The sequence below is a fragment of the Meriones unguiculatus genome, chromosome 8 (assembly GCF_030254825.1).
Source record: "Meriones unguiculatus strain TT.TT164.6M chromosome 8, Bangor_MerUng_6.1, whole genome shotgun sequence".
Taxonomy (NCBI): Eukaryota; Metazoa; Chordata; class Mammalia; order Rodentia; family Muridae; genus Meriones; species Meriones unguiculatus.
The window spans coordinates 22,180,372-22,196,115 of record NC_083356.1 but is presented as its reverse complement, the minus strand read 5'-3'; the positions used below and the strand labels follow the sequence as shown (position 1 = coordinate 22,196,115).

Sequence of the window (15,744 nt, the reverse complement as noted above, 5' to 3'; positions counted from 1 at the left end):
ATCACACTGGATGAGTGGCTGTCCAGCTCCCTAGATTTGGGCAGGGCAGGAGCAGAGAACATGGCTTACTTGGGTTTTTTGACATCTGTCATCTTGGTGTGCTCCCCAAACTCCCGCTTCAGGAACTCCTCCAGAGGCCCAGATTCATAGGGCCGTGAGCCCCGAAATACCTCGTCCTTCATACGGAAGTACACACCACGCATATAGGCCATGGACTTACCTAGGAAGAAGAGATGCGGAGCTGGAGGGAGCCCAGGGTGTTGTGTGGGCCCCCGGGGGTGACAGACTGCATGCTAAGCACCTGTAAGCTTCAGGAAGCGAGGGCAGGCAGGGGCAGGGGGTGTGAGGAAAAGGTGCATCTGCCAAAGAGCTGATGAACACGAACTTCTAGACCCTCCAAGAAACCCACCCATATACAAAGCCCTCTTCTCAGGGTTCTCTACCTCATTTTGTATTACTAAAACGGGCCTTGAAGACAACAACAAAAAAATGTGCAAAAGCTGGTTCCATGTCCCTGTCAGAGTAAAAGAAAAGCAGCTCTGTTCTCTGAGCTTGCAGGCCAGACAGGCTCGGGGGGAGGATTTGCCCAGCCATCTTACAAGCTCCTGAGAGCCCAGGGCATATGAGCAAAGGGACCTGCTGAAGCAGGATTTGCCCCTGTGTGGGGCAGCTTCTCACCCCTTGCCGTAGCTCTTTCAGTCTGAAGATAGGCTAGGACCTCCGCCTGCTCTGCAGGAAGCAGACCCCATATCCTGCGGGCAGAGCAGCTCCTGAGGTAGCTCTCTCACAGAGGCCAGGAGGGACTCAGGGCCTGAGATAGGGGAGATCTGGGCTGACTCCTCGAAGCCAGCCCGCTCTGGTCTGATGTTCAGTGTGGTCCTCTCTGGTCCTCAGACTCCCTGTGTGCTTACCCCAGAACTAGGGGGAATCCACACAAGTGAAGCACTTGCCAGTGGACCACTGATGATGATCAACCCTTTGCAGCTCTCAATGGGGTAGAAGACTCTTCCAGAGACCCACAGGAAATAGCCCCAACAGCTTCCTGGGCTAGCTGTGTCCATATTCTCGAAAGCCCCAAGACTGACCCAGTGGCCTCATCCCAGAGCCCAGTAGCCTAGACCACTATCTCACTAGGAGCTTTCTGAAGTTAGGACTGAGCTCCACATCCTCAGACCCAGGGCCCATGAGCTCTCATGGTGCCTACCCTTGGAGGTGGGGGAGGTGTCGTCCTGTGGTGTTTCCAGGGCTTTGGGTTACCAGGGTCCTGATTTTGACAGGTACTTTAGAAAACATGGAATGTGGCCAACAGCCAGGCAAGAGATGCCATGTGGGGAGGTAGAGACCAGAGATAAGGCCTACTGCGATGCAGCTGAGCCCAGTCATCCGGCAGCACGCAGCTCAGTCACTCTGGAGGTGCCAGGTCACCAGGCAATGCTGGTCCTGTGTGCAGCCTCCCGTCAGCCAGGTGTCTGCACTTCCGCAAAGCCACCTGAAAGGAGGTGCTCAGCGGCCTGGAAGGTGACCGGCTGGGAGTCTCGGGAAATACTTTGACCAGGTATGCCATACACGTGTGCTGCGTGGCTCTGGCACACCTCCCTAGCCACGGCCTTGACTGTCCCTGCAGCCAGATCTCTGGCATCCTGAGACTCACTCATTACCCCAGAACTGCCCATTCCACCCACCAAAGGCGTTTCCACTGGCAGCAACTGGCAGGGCCTATGGTACTTCCTTGCAGGGGTGTGTGGAGGTGGATGAAGATCCCAATACTTAACAGCCTCCTGCCCTCCTAAACTAGCTCTGCTCTCTGCCTGTCAGGCCCACCCCACCATGCCCCGAGGCTGTGCTCACTGTGCAGAATGGCCAGGGCCAGGATGCCCCCTGTGCTGGTTCCGGCCACCCAGTCGAAGAGGTCCTTGGTGGCCACACCTGAGGCCTTCTCGATGGCAATGAGCAGCTGGATGATGACCAGGCCTTTCACGCCCCCTCCGTCCAGGCAGAGCAGGTGATCATGGCTGCAGTGAGGATAGCACTGGGCCAAGAGGGTCTCGAGATGGATCTCTCAGCCCCCGCTCCCGCTTGTGCATAGCAGGGGACACATGAGCAAAGCAACACACATGTGCAGAGCCTACTTGCTACTGGGTATGGAGCCAGGTGAGGGCAGGAAGGGAATGTTTCAGATGTGCAAAGGGAAAGGAAGGGTGGAGAGCAGGCTTCCAGGCCTCAGGAGCAGAAGCTGTGGCTGCTGACAGGAAGGATCATTTCTCTGTGAGGGCCTGCAGTGAGTGCATGCCTCTGAGAGGACGGGAACCTTGAAAGTCCTGGGAACCTTCACTCTAACTGACCCTGTGTCACCTCCCCTCCTGGGGGCTCAGACTGTCATCTGCTGAGAGAGATGACTACTCCTCCCGGGAAGGCCTCCAGCAAGAGCGGAACAAAGAGTGGGCAACAGCAGATGACAACAAAGGGAGGCTGTGGAGGTGGCAAGTCCCTTGTCATGGCCACTGGGTGCACTGGCCAGCGCTCACCAGGGCCTGTGCCTCAAGGGTAAGCCTTGAAGTGTTCAATGGTAGTGGGGCCTAGGAGTTAGAATCCTGACAGGAATATTAATACCAGGCTGGGAGTGCGTCCTGGCCCCTAGCACCAGAAGAGAATTCTCTCCCAGTTCCAGTAACTCCGGTTCACAGCTCAACCCACATGTGTGTATCTCCTGACTGCCGTTTTTTTTTTTTTTTGCAAGCTGTCACACTATGTCCAAAGCAGAGACAGATCAAGAGGTTTGTCCATCTTTTTCCCTTTTTCAAGATGGTTTCTCTGTGTAGCCTTGACTGTCCTGGACTTACTTTGTAGACCAGGCTGGCCTCAAACTCACAGAGACCCACCTGCCTCTGCCTCCCCGAGTGCTGGGATTACAGGCGTGTGCCACCTTGCCTGGCTTTGCCTATCTTTTCCAAAGCTATCAATACATACATACATACATACATACATACATACATATATATATATATGTGTATATATATATATATATATATATATATATCTCAGCATTTCCTCTCATTGAAGGCATGGGTTGGTCCCAGAGCATGAAATCTATGACCGGGGGTTTCTCCTGATAGAATTTGGTGACTGGGGCAGGATTCCAATCTCTTATCACTCTGCCCCATCCCCCAGGCCTACTTCCTACCTGGGACACATCATCTGGGAGGCAGTGAATGCGTGTAGGGAGAAAGGCAGGTAGGGAAGCCAGTAGCAGCGGGAAGCAGGTGCAGGGATCTCTCTCCAGAAGCAGTTCAGGGTACCTTCTCCCCATTAACCATAAAGTTAAAAGACAATGGGCCTATGCTACCATGAGCCCAAGCTCAACAGCTGCAGGGCCCTGTGCGGGGCTCTGGACAGGTTGTCATCTGTCATTAAGGAGCTGCTGCAGGCTCCAAAGACTTGGTCTCTCCCATGACTGCACGGCTAGGACAGAGCCTACCAGGAAGCCATGGGGATGAGGAACAAGACCGCTGAGGGCACCAGAAGAGCTCTCCCATGCCAGCCTGGCCCTCTCCACTTACTTTCGCTTCTCATCCCTCATGGAGCTCAGGATGAACGGTGGCTTCCGGGCCCGGGAGATGGGCATCAGGTCCTGAAGCTCTGTGGACAGGGCAGGACACTCTGGGGTCAGCAGCTCTCTCCCCCAAGACCTCATGGGTCTCTGGAGTAAACAGAACTGCGCCCCATCCTGTTGTGCACCTCCTCATGGCTGAACCCACAATCACTGCCCTGCTATCTGCCGCACGTCCCAGGAGGGGCTCTCTGTTCCAAAACAAGGCTGAGCTACATGTCATAGGCCTGCTAGGAGAAGGTGAGCTGGGATGAGGAGGGAGCCCACTGCTTTGGGAAGGGCTCCCTACCTGTCCAGCTAGCACCCCGACAGTCACAGGTCCCCTCCTACAACCCTCTTGACCTCCCAGGTGTGTCCTGTGCTCTCAGAGCTGAAGCTGCTGACAGCCACCACACATGCCTTGACCACAGTCCTTCAGCCAAGGGGGCTTTATTACTGAGGACACTACTCAGGGCCAAACTCCACACATTCATGAAGAGAAACATCCCAGCCTACCCTCAGACCACCCTTCTCCTTGTCCCAGGTCTGGAAACTTCCTCCATGTCTGTGGGCTCAGATTCGCCCATCTGCTCCGTCTAGTCCAGTCTTCCCCTGTGCATGCCCATCCCACCCCTGCATGACTGGCTTGACAGCCACTGTTCAGGGAGACTAGGCACAGCAAGGCAGGCAGTGCCAGCTGTGCCTCTCTTAGCACATGCACAGAGCAGGCAAGGGACACATGCAGGAAACTGACCAGCAAGCCAGCAAATGGCGCCAGGGACAGGGCGTAGGGAAGGTGCCTATGCCCGGGTATGCAGCTTGAGAAGAGGTGGAGGCGGGGGACTAGAGGAGCTACAGTGCGGCGAGGCAGGCTCAGCGGCTGCTTTAGGCCCAGGCATTACCCATTCACCGCCGCACCCCAGGCCCACCATCCAGCCTGGTTTGAGTAACTGCCTGCCTGTAAAATGGAGAGAGAAAGATGGGAGGCTGGAGGATTTCAGCTTCTCTGCCCTCCAGAGCTCTAGGCCTGGCTACGGTGACTTGGCAGGAGGGGCCAGCTTGGGGGCTGTACCTCCACAGTTAGAGAAGCTTGGCAGGTTAAGACTCACTCCTGTTTGGGGACTCTCACTCCCAACCATCCTTAGGTCCCTGGGTTGGCCAGGGCACAGAAGGCCCTGAACAGGGTCCCCGTCTACTCCAGGACTGTCTCTAAGGACATCAGTGACACACAGGGGCAAATGTTGGCTGAATGGCCATCTCAAAAGTCTGCATGTAACCGAAGGAGCCAGCAGGGGGCAGATCAAGTCTCATGCTAGACAGATTCAATCAATCTGTCTAAGAGCTGAAGCCAGTTGACCAAGCAGCGCCCCTCACTATTTACCCTTCCCTCCAAGGGAGCCAGAGGCTGTAATAGTGCCCACTTGAGAGTTATCATGGGAAACGACCACCGTGAGCTCATGTCCAGGGTATTCTCTCAAGGAAGATGGACCACGGGACCTCACCCAGTGACCTGGCAGGTACTGGGACCTGTGCGTTGCTTGGTAGCCTACAATGCCTAACAAAGCTTGGCTTTCCTCCCTTCAGCTACTTCAGCCCTGAAGCCCTGCTCCTTCTACTGTGGGAGTGCTGGGATCCGAGGGCCCAGCCACAGTTGGGGAGAGAGGGAAAGCAGTATCCTACCTAGGTTGGTTAAGCTGATTGCTGGGGGCTGGGCTCTGTCCAGGGGGACGACGGGGTGAGGTGCTGCAGAGCTCTGGTCCGTGGGGACCCCCTGGATGAGTGAAAGGCGGTAGTCGGCCCCCACAGTTCTCAGCAGAGTCAAGAGCGCCTTCCTGGTAATCACTTGTCAGGGTTGGGGAAGGAGAGATGGCAGAGGGTGGACATGGAATCGACAAGCAAGTGAGACCCCTCCTTGCACACAGTCCTCATCTAGCAGGTGGCCTGGCCATGTGGGGTAACTACCCTGACTGGCATGTAGACTGGTCAGCTATATCAAGGCAGCCTCCTGGCATCAGGGAAGGGGCTGGGAAGGACAGTGAGATAGGGCAAGAGGAAGCCGGAGTCATAGGCCCAGTTACTGTAGGGAGCCTGATTTCCTTCTACACCAGCTGTGATGCAAATCTCTTAACTCCATGGTCAGCAGTTCTCAAAACAACAAAGGCTGTCCCTTTCAGAGTCCCAGGGGGATGAGGCAGCCTATGGCACCAATACCACTGAGCAAAGGAGATCAGGGAAAGGACACCATGACTAGTAGCAGCACCTTCGTCTGCTTCCACCTTGGGCTCCATGTCTTCTCTGTAGGGTTGGCTCTGAACCCAGGGCTGGGCACAGCTGGAGAGGGGAGGAGAGGGGAGGAGATGGGAGGAGATGGAAGTGGGGAGAGGAAGGAGAAAGAAGGAGAGGAGGAGGGGGAGAGGGGAAGATAGGGAAAGAGGTGAGAGAAGGGGAGAGAAGAAGAGAGGGGAGAAGAGGAAAGAGAGGAGAGGGAGAAGGGGAGAGGACAGGGGAGGAATGGTTAGAAGGGGAAGGAGAGGGGAGGAAAGGGACCCATCTAGATTGTTTTAGTGGATGGTGATACTGAGCTCTCTGCTGGGAGAAGGGGTCAAACAATCAGGCCACACCCATGCTAGCCCCTCCTCCAGAGGGGATCTGTAAGGAGAAGCCACCTCCTGTGACTCTGAAGCCAAGCACAGTGGACAGGGGCAGCAATGCATATGTAGGTCTAAGCATGCACCCAGCACGTATGAAGGATGGACACATGCAGGCATGCACAGCACATAAGGGCATCCACGGCACAATCAATGACCCTATGCTTGCTCTGCCTCAGCACAAGTTTGACCCCACCTCACTGGGACACTGAACACCCTCCACCTGAGGGGAGGACCATGATCAGCAGGCCTTGGTGGGCCTGCAGGCACTGTGCAGAGCCCGTCTTTGGGGAAGAAGGCGCCCTCCCTCCTAGCTACATGTGCTCCCGGCCACTCAGCAGGGAGCAGCTGGGCCAGTCTAATACCTACAGTTGGAACTTCCTTTCTCCCTACAATTCTGGCTCCACATTGCAGAGTACATACGTTTGTTGATCTTGGAGGCTATGAATGCAGGAGTCTCCCCAAACTCATTTGGGGTATCCACTTCTGCCCCAAATACAATGAGGGCTTTGATCATCTCCAAGTTGTCTTTCTGTTGGGAATGGAAGGTGAGAAAAATAAGCAATAGCCCAAGACCCCACCCACCAACTAGCTCACAGGGCCTCTCAGAAGCATGAGGAGACAATGGGGTTGCCTGACATGCCGTGCCAAGAACGCTATGTGAAGACTGGTGCCTTCACCAACGACCTTCAGAGCATCCCTCAGCAAGGGCATAAAAACTCAGGAAGAGACTAGAAGTGTCTGGAGAACACTGAGGTGGATGACTTAGACCCATGGGACTGTGAAAGCCTCCCCAAGTCAGGCCCGGAGCTGGCAAAGCCTTCCTCTAGTTTGCAGACATTGTCAATGTGTGGAAAAACTAGCAACCGCAGCTTCTTCCTCCCATACGACTGCAACCTGAGACCATGCCCCGGAGGGACCCCACTTAAACTAGCTACCCTCTTCTTGTGCTGCATATAATATGTGAGCACAATTTCTGAGTTTTATAGTATCCGGCTTCACCAGGGCCAGCACAGCCCACCCCATCCCAGCTTCTCTGTATGTGTAGCTGCTGTTTCTTCACTCCCGTCCCTGTCAGGTTTCAAGGGACAGCTGTGCAGGATTTGGCACAGAAAGATTCACCCAGTTTACAGGAAGCAATGTACCTGGACTGCCAACCCAGGAGGCCTGCTGTGGTGGTCTAAACAAGAATGGCCCCCACAGGCTCATTTATTTGAATGCTTAGTCACCAAGAAGCAGAACTCTTTGGTAGGATTGGGAGTAGGAGTAGGTGTGGTCTTGTTGGAAGAAGTGTGTCACTTGGGGTGGGCTTTGAGGTTTCAAAAGCTCATGCCAGGCCCAGGTCTCTCTCTCTGCTTGCAGGTCAGGACGTAACATTCAGCTGTTTCTCCAGCACCACACTGGCCTATTGCCATGCTCTGATATGGTGATAATGGTCTAAGTCTCTGAAACCATAAGCAAGTTCCTAATTAAATGCTTTCTTTAATAAGAGTTGCCTTGGTCATGGTGTCTCTTTACAGCAATAGAACAGTGACTAAGGCACCTAGGGACACGGAAGGGCCAAATACAACACTTGGCCTCCTAGCATCAGGAGTAGTACAAGATGTGTGAGAGCTGAGAATGCCATCTTGCCTGTCTACTCCAGGCAGCCTTGCATAGATCTTCCCCAGTGGCACCCATCAAGGGAGTAGCTTCCCACCCCAGAATGCCATGCAGCTAACCTTTGGTACCCAAGCACAAACCAAAGTACTGGCTGCCTGGAAACCTAAGCTCTGTTCTAAGAGCCTGGTTTTCCTGCCAAGAGAATGAAGTGCTGCATTTAGAATATTCTTTTCTGAGTAGTAGTTCCATTTGAACTTACATGCACAAGCAAATACGTGTGTTCTCATCATCCCTGTCTTTCTTTTTTGGGTTTCCTTTTACAAATGCACTTAAGGGATTGATATAACAGTGCCTTCCAAATACATATGTATATTTAAAAATAAAACAACTGAGCCGGGTGTGGTGGCATATGCCTGTAATCCTAGCACTCAGGGAGGCAGAGACAGGTGGATCTCTGTGAGTTAGAGGTCAGCGTGGTCTACAAAGCGATTCCAGGACATCCAAAGCTACAGAGACACCCTGTCTGGGAAAAACAAACAAACAAACAAACAAACCAGCTGAATGAGGCAGTGCATACCTAATCCTGGCACTTGTGAGGATTATGTAGGGGATTGCCACTATTTCAAGTCCAGTCTGGGTTACAAAGCATCACCTTGTTTTGGGGGAAGAAAAAAAAAAAAGAGTAAACTCTCTTGAAGAAGTGATTAAAAACACTGTCAGAATAGCTGGTAACTTAACAAAAACTGGGGAAATGGCACATATGTGACAGCATAGGAAACAAGAACACCTCAAGAGTTCTCAGAGACCTGGGGACCCTGTGAGTTTAGGAGAACATTCCAGACAGTCTGTGAGATCACAGCTGTTTTCACAAGAATGCCAAGAAGTCATGTCCTTATGAACCATATTGACTGACACAAGATGGTTCATAAACAATGGTGGATGAAACTGCCAGTGCCTCAGATCTCACCACAACACTAGAATCAAGCTCACAGCCTAAAGACTTTTCTTCTTCATAGAATCACCTTCCCAAAATTAAAGCAAAGAAAAGAAAACAGCCAGCTTCACTGAAGAATGCCCTGGATACATCAATAATAATTAGACATCTGTGTGAGTTACCAGCTCAACTAGCCTCTACTGGAAGGTAGGCAGGACTGCCAAATAAACTAAGAGTAATTAGCCTTAGTCAACAAGGAGACAAATTCTCAAAATGAATGCAATTCTGGGCATGGTGGTGCAGGCCTCCAGCACTCAGGAGGCAAAGGCAGGAGGACCTCTGTGAATTTGAGACCAGCCTGGTCTACAGTATAGTTTAAGTTTCAGGTCAGTCAGGGATACATAGAAAGCTCTTGTCTCAAAACAAAACAAAACAAACAAACCAAAACAAAACGAATATAATAAGCCTGTTGTTTTAAGAAAGCAAAAAACAGTATATTTTTGTCCATGATAAAATTCAAACTTTCAAGGAAAAAAAAATCACAATTTCCCCTTATTTGTGTACGCTATGATGGGCTTACTTCGGGTATACATTCATTGTACCAGTATATTCCAACATCAACTCAAAGGAAGTAATTCGTGCATAAGGGAATCCTTGCAAAGTACAAGATGAGTCATAGGCAGTGGTGTGACAAAGTTCAGGGACATGGCTTCAGAGTGGTCCGTGCACTCAGCATGTCAGAAGCTGCCATATGACGGGTTCTGGCATAATACTCAAGCACCTTGGCAAGAATCTGAAGAGGTGTGCACTTCCCAGCCATACACAGGGGCCAGGCTCTCTCTAGAGCTCTCTAAGTGTTTTAACATGCCCCAGGAGACATGAGGATTCATGCGTTTTCTGCATAAAAAGACCCACAAAAGTTTCACAAAATGTAAAGTAATGCCACCTCTTTTCATTCATTTTACTTTGGTTTGGAAAATAAAGCTTTTCATAGAAGTGTTGCTGACAGCTGTTAGCATAGAGGCAGCCTGATTCTATGGTGGCAGCAACCTATGATGTCATCACATGCTGCCACCAGGTGTGTGGCAGAAAAGTTTGCACCAGATATAAAAGGACCAACCTGACAGACACCTCCTCTCTCTCTGCTTTGGTTTCTTTCCTGGGGCCCACCACCATGTGCCTCTTTCTCTTCTCCTATACTCTTCCACTGTCCCTCTATATCTCTCTGTCTCTCTCTCTCCCCCTAGCTCTGCACAATAAATCTCTTCTTTCCAGAGATCTGTTGCATATGGCATTTTTATTTATATCATAACAATAGCTAGACAGTGGGGTACAACACCAGGGAGGCAGATCACAGGACCTTTGTGAGTTCAAGACCAGCCTGGACTATAGAGTAAGTTCCAGGACAACCAGGGCTACACAGAGAAACCCTGTCTTGAAAAATAAAAAACAACAACACATAGAGAGAGACAGAGACAGAAACAGAGAGAGAAACACACACATACACACACCTACATACATTCAGAAACAGAAAAAAAATGTTACTGATTCATGTGCTTGGTTGTTGGTTTTTTCTTTTGAGATAGTCTTGCTATGTAGCCCAGGCTGGCCTTGAGTGGAGATCCTCCAGATGGTGCCTGAGTCTTGAATTGCAAGTGTGCACTACCAGGCCTTTGTTTTGACAGGGTCTCATGAGGCCCAGGCTGGTCTGAACACTATAGCTGAAGGTGGTCTTGAACTCCTTAGCCTTTGACTCCTGGAGTATGCTACTATGCCTAGATGTTTAGCTTGGCTATTTTTCAAAAGTAGAAATGGACCAAATAGATTAAAACAAAACAGAACAAAGAAAACCAGAGAATTGCTAAACTAGACTTTTCTGAAGGTGCAGTCTGCGTGAGCAACCTCCCTAGTCTTATCAGAGTTTCAGCCTCTTAGGCACTGTGGCCCCTACAGTCACAGTACAAAAGAGGCCGTCCTTGAAAGTGGCTGACGGCCTCCCTCAGAGTCTCAGGGGCCCATCCTGCACTCTCATCTGAAACTAGTTGGACAGCATATGGCGCTGTCCTGTCCATGGGCTAAACAAGCTCAGATTACTGTCTCATCACACTACAGACACTTTAAAGGCTGATGTCCGTCTCCTAACAAACCATCGGCTGCCCCCACATACTCTGGGCTAAGGGAGGAGGCCTGTCTGATGAGGTAGCCATAGAGGAAAGAAGGGTGTGCTGAGGCATGGTGCCTCTATTGTTCCTCCCCCACCCTACCACAGGACAGCTGGGGAGGAGGCCATGTGGCCACAGGCTCACCGACATGGCCAGGTGCAGTGGTGTGTTCCCATGTTCTCCGCGGGCACCTGCGTTGGCCCCGTAGGTCAGCAGCACCATGACACAGTCAAAGCGGTTGCGCATCACTGCCACGTGCAGGGGAGTGTTTCCTGCGGCACTTGTGCTGTCCACATCACAGCCCCGCTTCAGCAGCATTCGGGCCATCTGGGGACACAGACCAGATGGGCACGCAGGGGCTCCCTCCCTGAGCAGTCTTCCAGTGTCAGCAAAGAGAAGCCCAGAGGCAGGCCCCAGTTCTGGGCATGACCCTTAGACCTCAATCCCTACATATGAGCTCCCCAGGAACTAGGCAAGAATTAGGTGAGGACTGACTCTAGAGGCTTCTGGTCCTTTCCTAGAGCTACAAAGGCTTCTCTGGGCTCTATCCTACAAGCGCTGACTCCCTGAGGTTGTCCACGCGATGTGTTCCAGGGTCCTCTGCATGGTATCCTGGCTCACTCTGAACTGGAGACAGTGCAGAGGACAGTGCTGAGCCCAAAGCCCCACCAGCCTTCCTGGACCTAAGCCGGGATCAGTCACGGCACCCCAGCACCTCAGTCTCATCATGGGATACACTGTCATACAGATGGAACACATCTGAACAGGACGTTGATCCACAAAGGTAGAGGCCTTGCCCTCTTGCAGGCTGGGGTGTTGGTGGCACCTGTGTCGCCAAGCTGGGCTACCTTGGCATCTCAGGAGGACAGAGCCACTGAAGAACTTCATGAGGGACCTCAGCCTAGGCGGCCACCAGGCTAGGGGCTGTGGGGCTGTTGTGCCCAGTGGTCATCATATCACCACTGTCACCCTCTATGTGTGAGGCACATATTCCCATGTACTGCCTTGCTAACTTCCCAATACTTCCAAAGTCAGGCAACAGGAACTCCCCACCCCACCCCCTGCCGCCACCCCCGTCATGGACAAAGGGAGCAAGACCACCAGCCAGTGAGGAGCAGGACGGTGGTGGGACTTCCCCTGTTCCAGGCTGCTCCACCCACGCACCGCCGTGAGACTTGTCTCTAGGTGCCACTGTCACCCTCCCCGGAGCCTCCTTTGGACCCGCCCTGCCCCTCGACCCTTCCCCTGCCCACCTCGGCGTTCTTGGCCCAGTGGAGCGGGCTGGCTCCATATCGAGGGTCCTTGCTGTGGATCTGGTTGCTGTCCATGCTGATGATCATTTCAGCACACCTGGGGAGAGCAAGCAGCAGGACACTGAAGGCACACTGTGCTAGGGGCTCTTCCTGCTGCTCACAGAGCTTGCAATACAGCCAATCAGCTGGCCTGACAATGGTTTCTTAGATAGCACACCAAGGCAAAATAGAAAACAAAGGGGGCTGGAGAGATGGCTCAGTGGTTAAGAGCACTGTCTGTTCTTCCAGAGCACCCAGGTTCAATTCCAGTACCCACATGGCACCTCACAACTGTCTATACTGCCAATCACAAGGGATCTGACACCTTCACACTAATGCACATAAGATAAAATAAGAAGTAAAAACCAAAACCAAGGTCAGAAGTGGCTGGAAATATATTTGTAATCCCAGCATTCAGGATGCTGAGGCAAGAGGATCCAGGTCCAGTCCAGCCTGGACTACATAGCCTAAGCTTCTCTCAAAAAGGGTGAGGACAGGGTAAGGAAGGAGATGGGGGCACCAGGGGAAGAGGAGGTGGAGGAGGGGTCAGGGGTATGAGATGGCTCAGCAGGTGAACAGTGCTTGCTGCTAAGCCTGAGGACACGAGTTCAATCCCTGGGATACACATGAACAAGTAAATAAATGCAAAACAACAGTAACAATATTTTTTAAATTATTTTAAAAAATTTATTATGTATACAGTGTTCTGCCTGCATGTATACTTGCACGCCAGAAGAGGGCACCAGATCTCATTATAGATGGTTGTGAGCCCCCATGTGGTTGCTGGGAATTGAACTCAGGGCCTCTGGAAGAACAGCCAGTGCTCTTAACCTCTGAGCAGCTCTCCAGCCCCAATAAAAGTAATTTTTAAAAAGCAAGTCATGGGGCTGGAAAGCTGGCTTGCAGTTCAAGAACACTGGCTGCTTTCTTCCAGAGGACCTGGGTTCTATTCCCAGCACCCACATGGTGGTTAACAACTGTAATTTCTGTTTCAGGGCACCTGATGCCTCTTTGGCTTCTGTGGGCACTGCATGCACAGTGGTGAACAGACAGGAAGGCAAAGCACTCATAGGCATAAAATTAAAATTAAATCTAAAAAACATTAAGCAAATAATCCATCATGTATGGGCATGGAAAACTGTAGGCAGGTTACAGCAAGGTTGGAAAATCTCTGTCATGGCTTGGATAATCTGGTCAGACAGCGGTGACATGAATTGCTGCTAAGGAAACTAAAGAATGTCCAAAACAGCACCAGTGTGGTGATACATGCCTATAATCACAGCACTTGGGAGGCAGAGGCAAGAGGAGCAGAAGTCCAAGCCCAGTCTGGTTTTTTTTTTATTTGTTTGTTTGTTTAAGAGAGTCGGGTGGTGACAAACACCTTTAATCCCAGCACTTAGGAGGCAAAGGCAGGCAGAAATCTGAGTTCAAGGCCAGCCTGGTCTACAGAACTAGTTCTAGGACAGCCAAGGCTACACAGAGAAACCCTGTCTCAGAAAACCAAAAAAGAGAAAAAGAAAAAAAAAAGATAGCTCAAAGAGAACTTTGCTTTGAATCTCAGCGTTCTAACTATACAATCAAGACAGTATTATGAAGCCTCCAGCACAAGTATGGTTTTTCCTGCCCTGGGAACTTCACAGACCCAAATAGACATTTCTCAAAGGAAGACATAAAAATGGCCAAGTGGTCTGGCAGGTGTTCAACTCCAGTAATGCAGATCAAAACCACTCTGAGACAGTCTCTTACCCGTGAGGACAGCTATTATCAAAACATACTAGGACACAGTGCTGCAGAAGCTGTGACGGAGAGAGAACACTAGTGTACCATGAGCAGAGAGCTGAGTAGAGGACACCCAACATGGAAACTCACAGGGATTACATCATTCACTACTACACAATGAATAGGTCAATGAAAAAAATCAAAAGGAAAAAAATCTGCAACTAAATGAAATTTAAAAAACCACAACACAATAGAACCTCTGGGACATAGCAAAGGCAGTCTAGAGAGGAGAATTTAGAGTTCTAAGTACCTACATTAAAAAGTCAGAAAGAGTACTGATAAATGACACAATGATACTGCTCAAGAATTTGAAAAAATGGGCCGGAGAGATGGCTCAGGGATTAAGAGCACCAGCTGCCCTTCCACAAGTCCCGAGTTCAAGTCCCAGCACCACATGGTGGCTCACAACCATCTATAGTGAGATCTGGTGCCCTCTTCTTGCCTGCTGGCACACGAGCAGGCACAACACTAAATAAATAATAAATTTATACAGAATAATAAGTTTTAAAAAGAATTTGAAAAAACAGGAACAAATTAAACCTAAATCCAGTGGATGGCAAGAAATAAGAAAAATTAGAGCAAAATTAATACGGGCAGCCTGTGTCTGTCACCTGGCGTCCACTCAAGTCACTGCACACACAGGAGCCAGGATGAAGACCAACTGACCCCATTCATTCACTCTCTTCAGACGTTGTTCTGCTGGGCTGCATTTTGCAGTATTTTCCCTCCTTGGTTCTCCTCCAACACAAATGGAGAACTTCCTGGGATCTGAGAGCTTCCAGGGCTTATGGGAACACTAGAGAGTAGTCCCGACTCCCTAAGACAAAAACCTGGTACCTGCCTCCTGCAGTGCTACCAACTGAAAAAAAAGGTAGACACACAGGGCCTTGGACCCCCAGAGCTAGCGTCCTTAGGCCTTCAGCCGGCGCAGGAGCTGAGTTCTGAAGACCCGCCAAGCCTCAGGTCTGCAGCAGACTTGAGAATGGGTACATCATCACAGGGGTGCAAAGGCTCATGGTCAGAAACCTGGGTGCACTAGTGAAAACCTCTAGAAGGTCTGTTCTTTGCACAGTGGTGTGTGGACGTGGGCAGGCGGCTACCGCAGAATAGCATCAAGCGCTTTCTGGAGGCCCACCTCGGTTGCTTACCTGGGAGGTCCCTCCCCCAGGGCCTGCAGGCAGTGGGGGTCACGGGGTGGGAGGCTTACCCCTTCTGGGAGTACTTCATGGCTGTGTGGATGGGGAAGCCACCGGGCCCCATGATGTTGCAGCGGGCATTGCAGAGCAGCAGGACACGCACCATCTCCTGCTTCCCCATCTGGCAGGCCAGGTGCAGTGGCGTTAGCCCTTGGTGGTTGGCCTGGTTCAGGCCGGCTGAGGCATTCTTTCCTAGGAGCTGACAGGACAACATAGGTGAGCCACCTGCCACTCCCTCCTCTAGCCCCCAGGGGCCATCTTCCTCTGGACACCAAAGGGAATGGACACTTAGCTCCTCGAGGATAAAGAGGAGCAAGAGGGAATGAGTGATGCTCTGGAGATGAGAAGAAAGCTTGACCAGTGGGGTCAGTGTGTGGGGATGTGGATCTGGCCTGACTGTGGCTCATGTGAACCAAAGAATCTTAACTAGACATGGCAGCACATGCCTGTAATCCCAGTACTGGGGAGACTGAGGCAGAAAGTCAAGTTCAAAGCTAGTGTAAACTACACAGTGAGTTCCAGGCCAGCCTGAGCTACATGAGACC

General features: G+C 51.3%; 1 protein-coding gene across 12 annotated transcripts in view; it reads right to left on the bottom strand.

The window, feature by feature from the left end:
* The window catches only part of Pla2g6 (phospholipase A2 group VI), a 42,172-nt gene that overhangs the window by 11,233 nt on the left and 15,195 nt on the right, over nucleotides 1-15,744 (bottom strand). For 6 of the 12 annotated variants that reach the window (XM_021664279.2, XM_060389053.1, XM_060389051.1 and 3 more), the window contains 8 exons: nucleotides 15,211-15,398; nucleotides 12,186-12,282; nucleotides 11,077-11,259; nucleotides 6,658-6,766; nucleotides 5,267-5,428; nucleotides 3,558-3,636; nucleotides 1,849-2,012; nucleotides 70-220 (listed from right to left, as the gene is read on the bottom strand). In XM_021664279.2, coding sequence (XP_021519954.1) covers nucleotides 70-220; nucleotides 1,849-2,012; nucleotides 3,558-3,636; nucleotides 5,267-5,428; nucleotides 6,658-6,766; nucleotides 11,077-11,259; nucleotides 12,186-12,282; nucleotides 15,211-15,398 — 1,133 coding nt within the window. The remainder of the gene's footprint in view (nucleotides 1-69; nucleotides 221-1,848; nucleotides 2,013-3,557; nucleotides 3,637-5,266; nucleotides 5,429-6,657; nucleotides 6,767-11,076; nucleotides 11,260-12,185; nucleotides 12,283-15,210; nucleotides 15,399-15,744) is intronic. The other 6 variants (XM_021664282.2, XM_060389056.1, XM_021664281.2 and 3 more) reach the window with 3 other exon arrangements.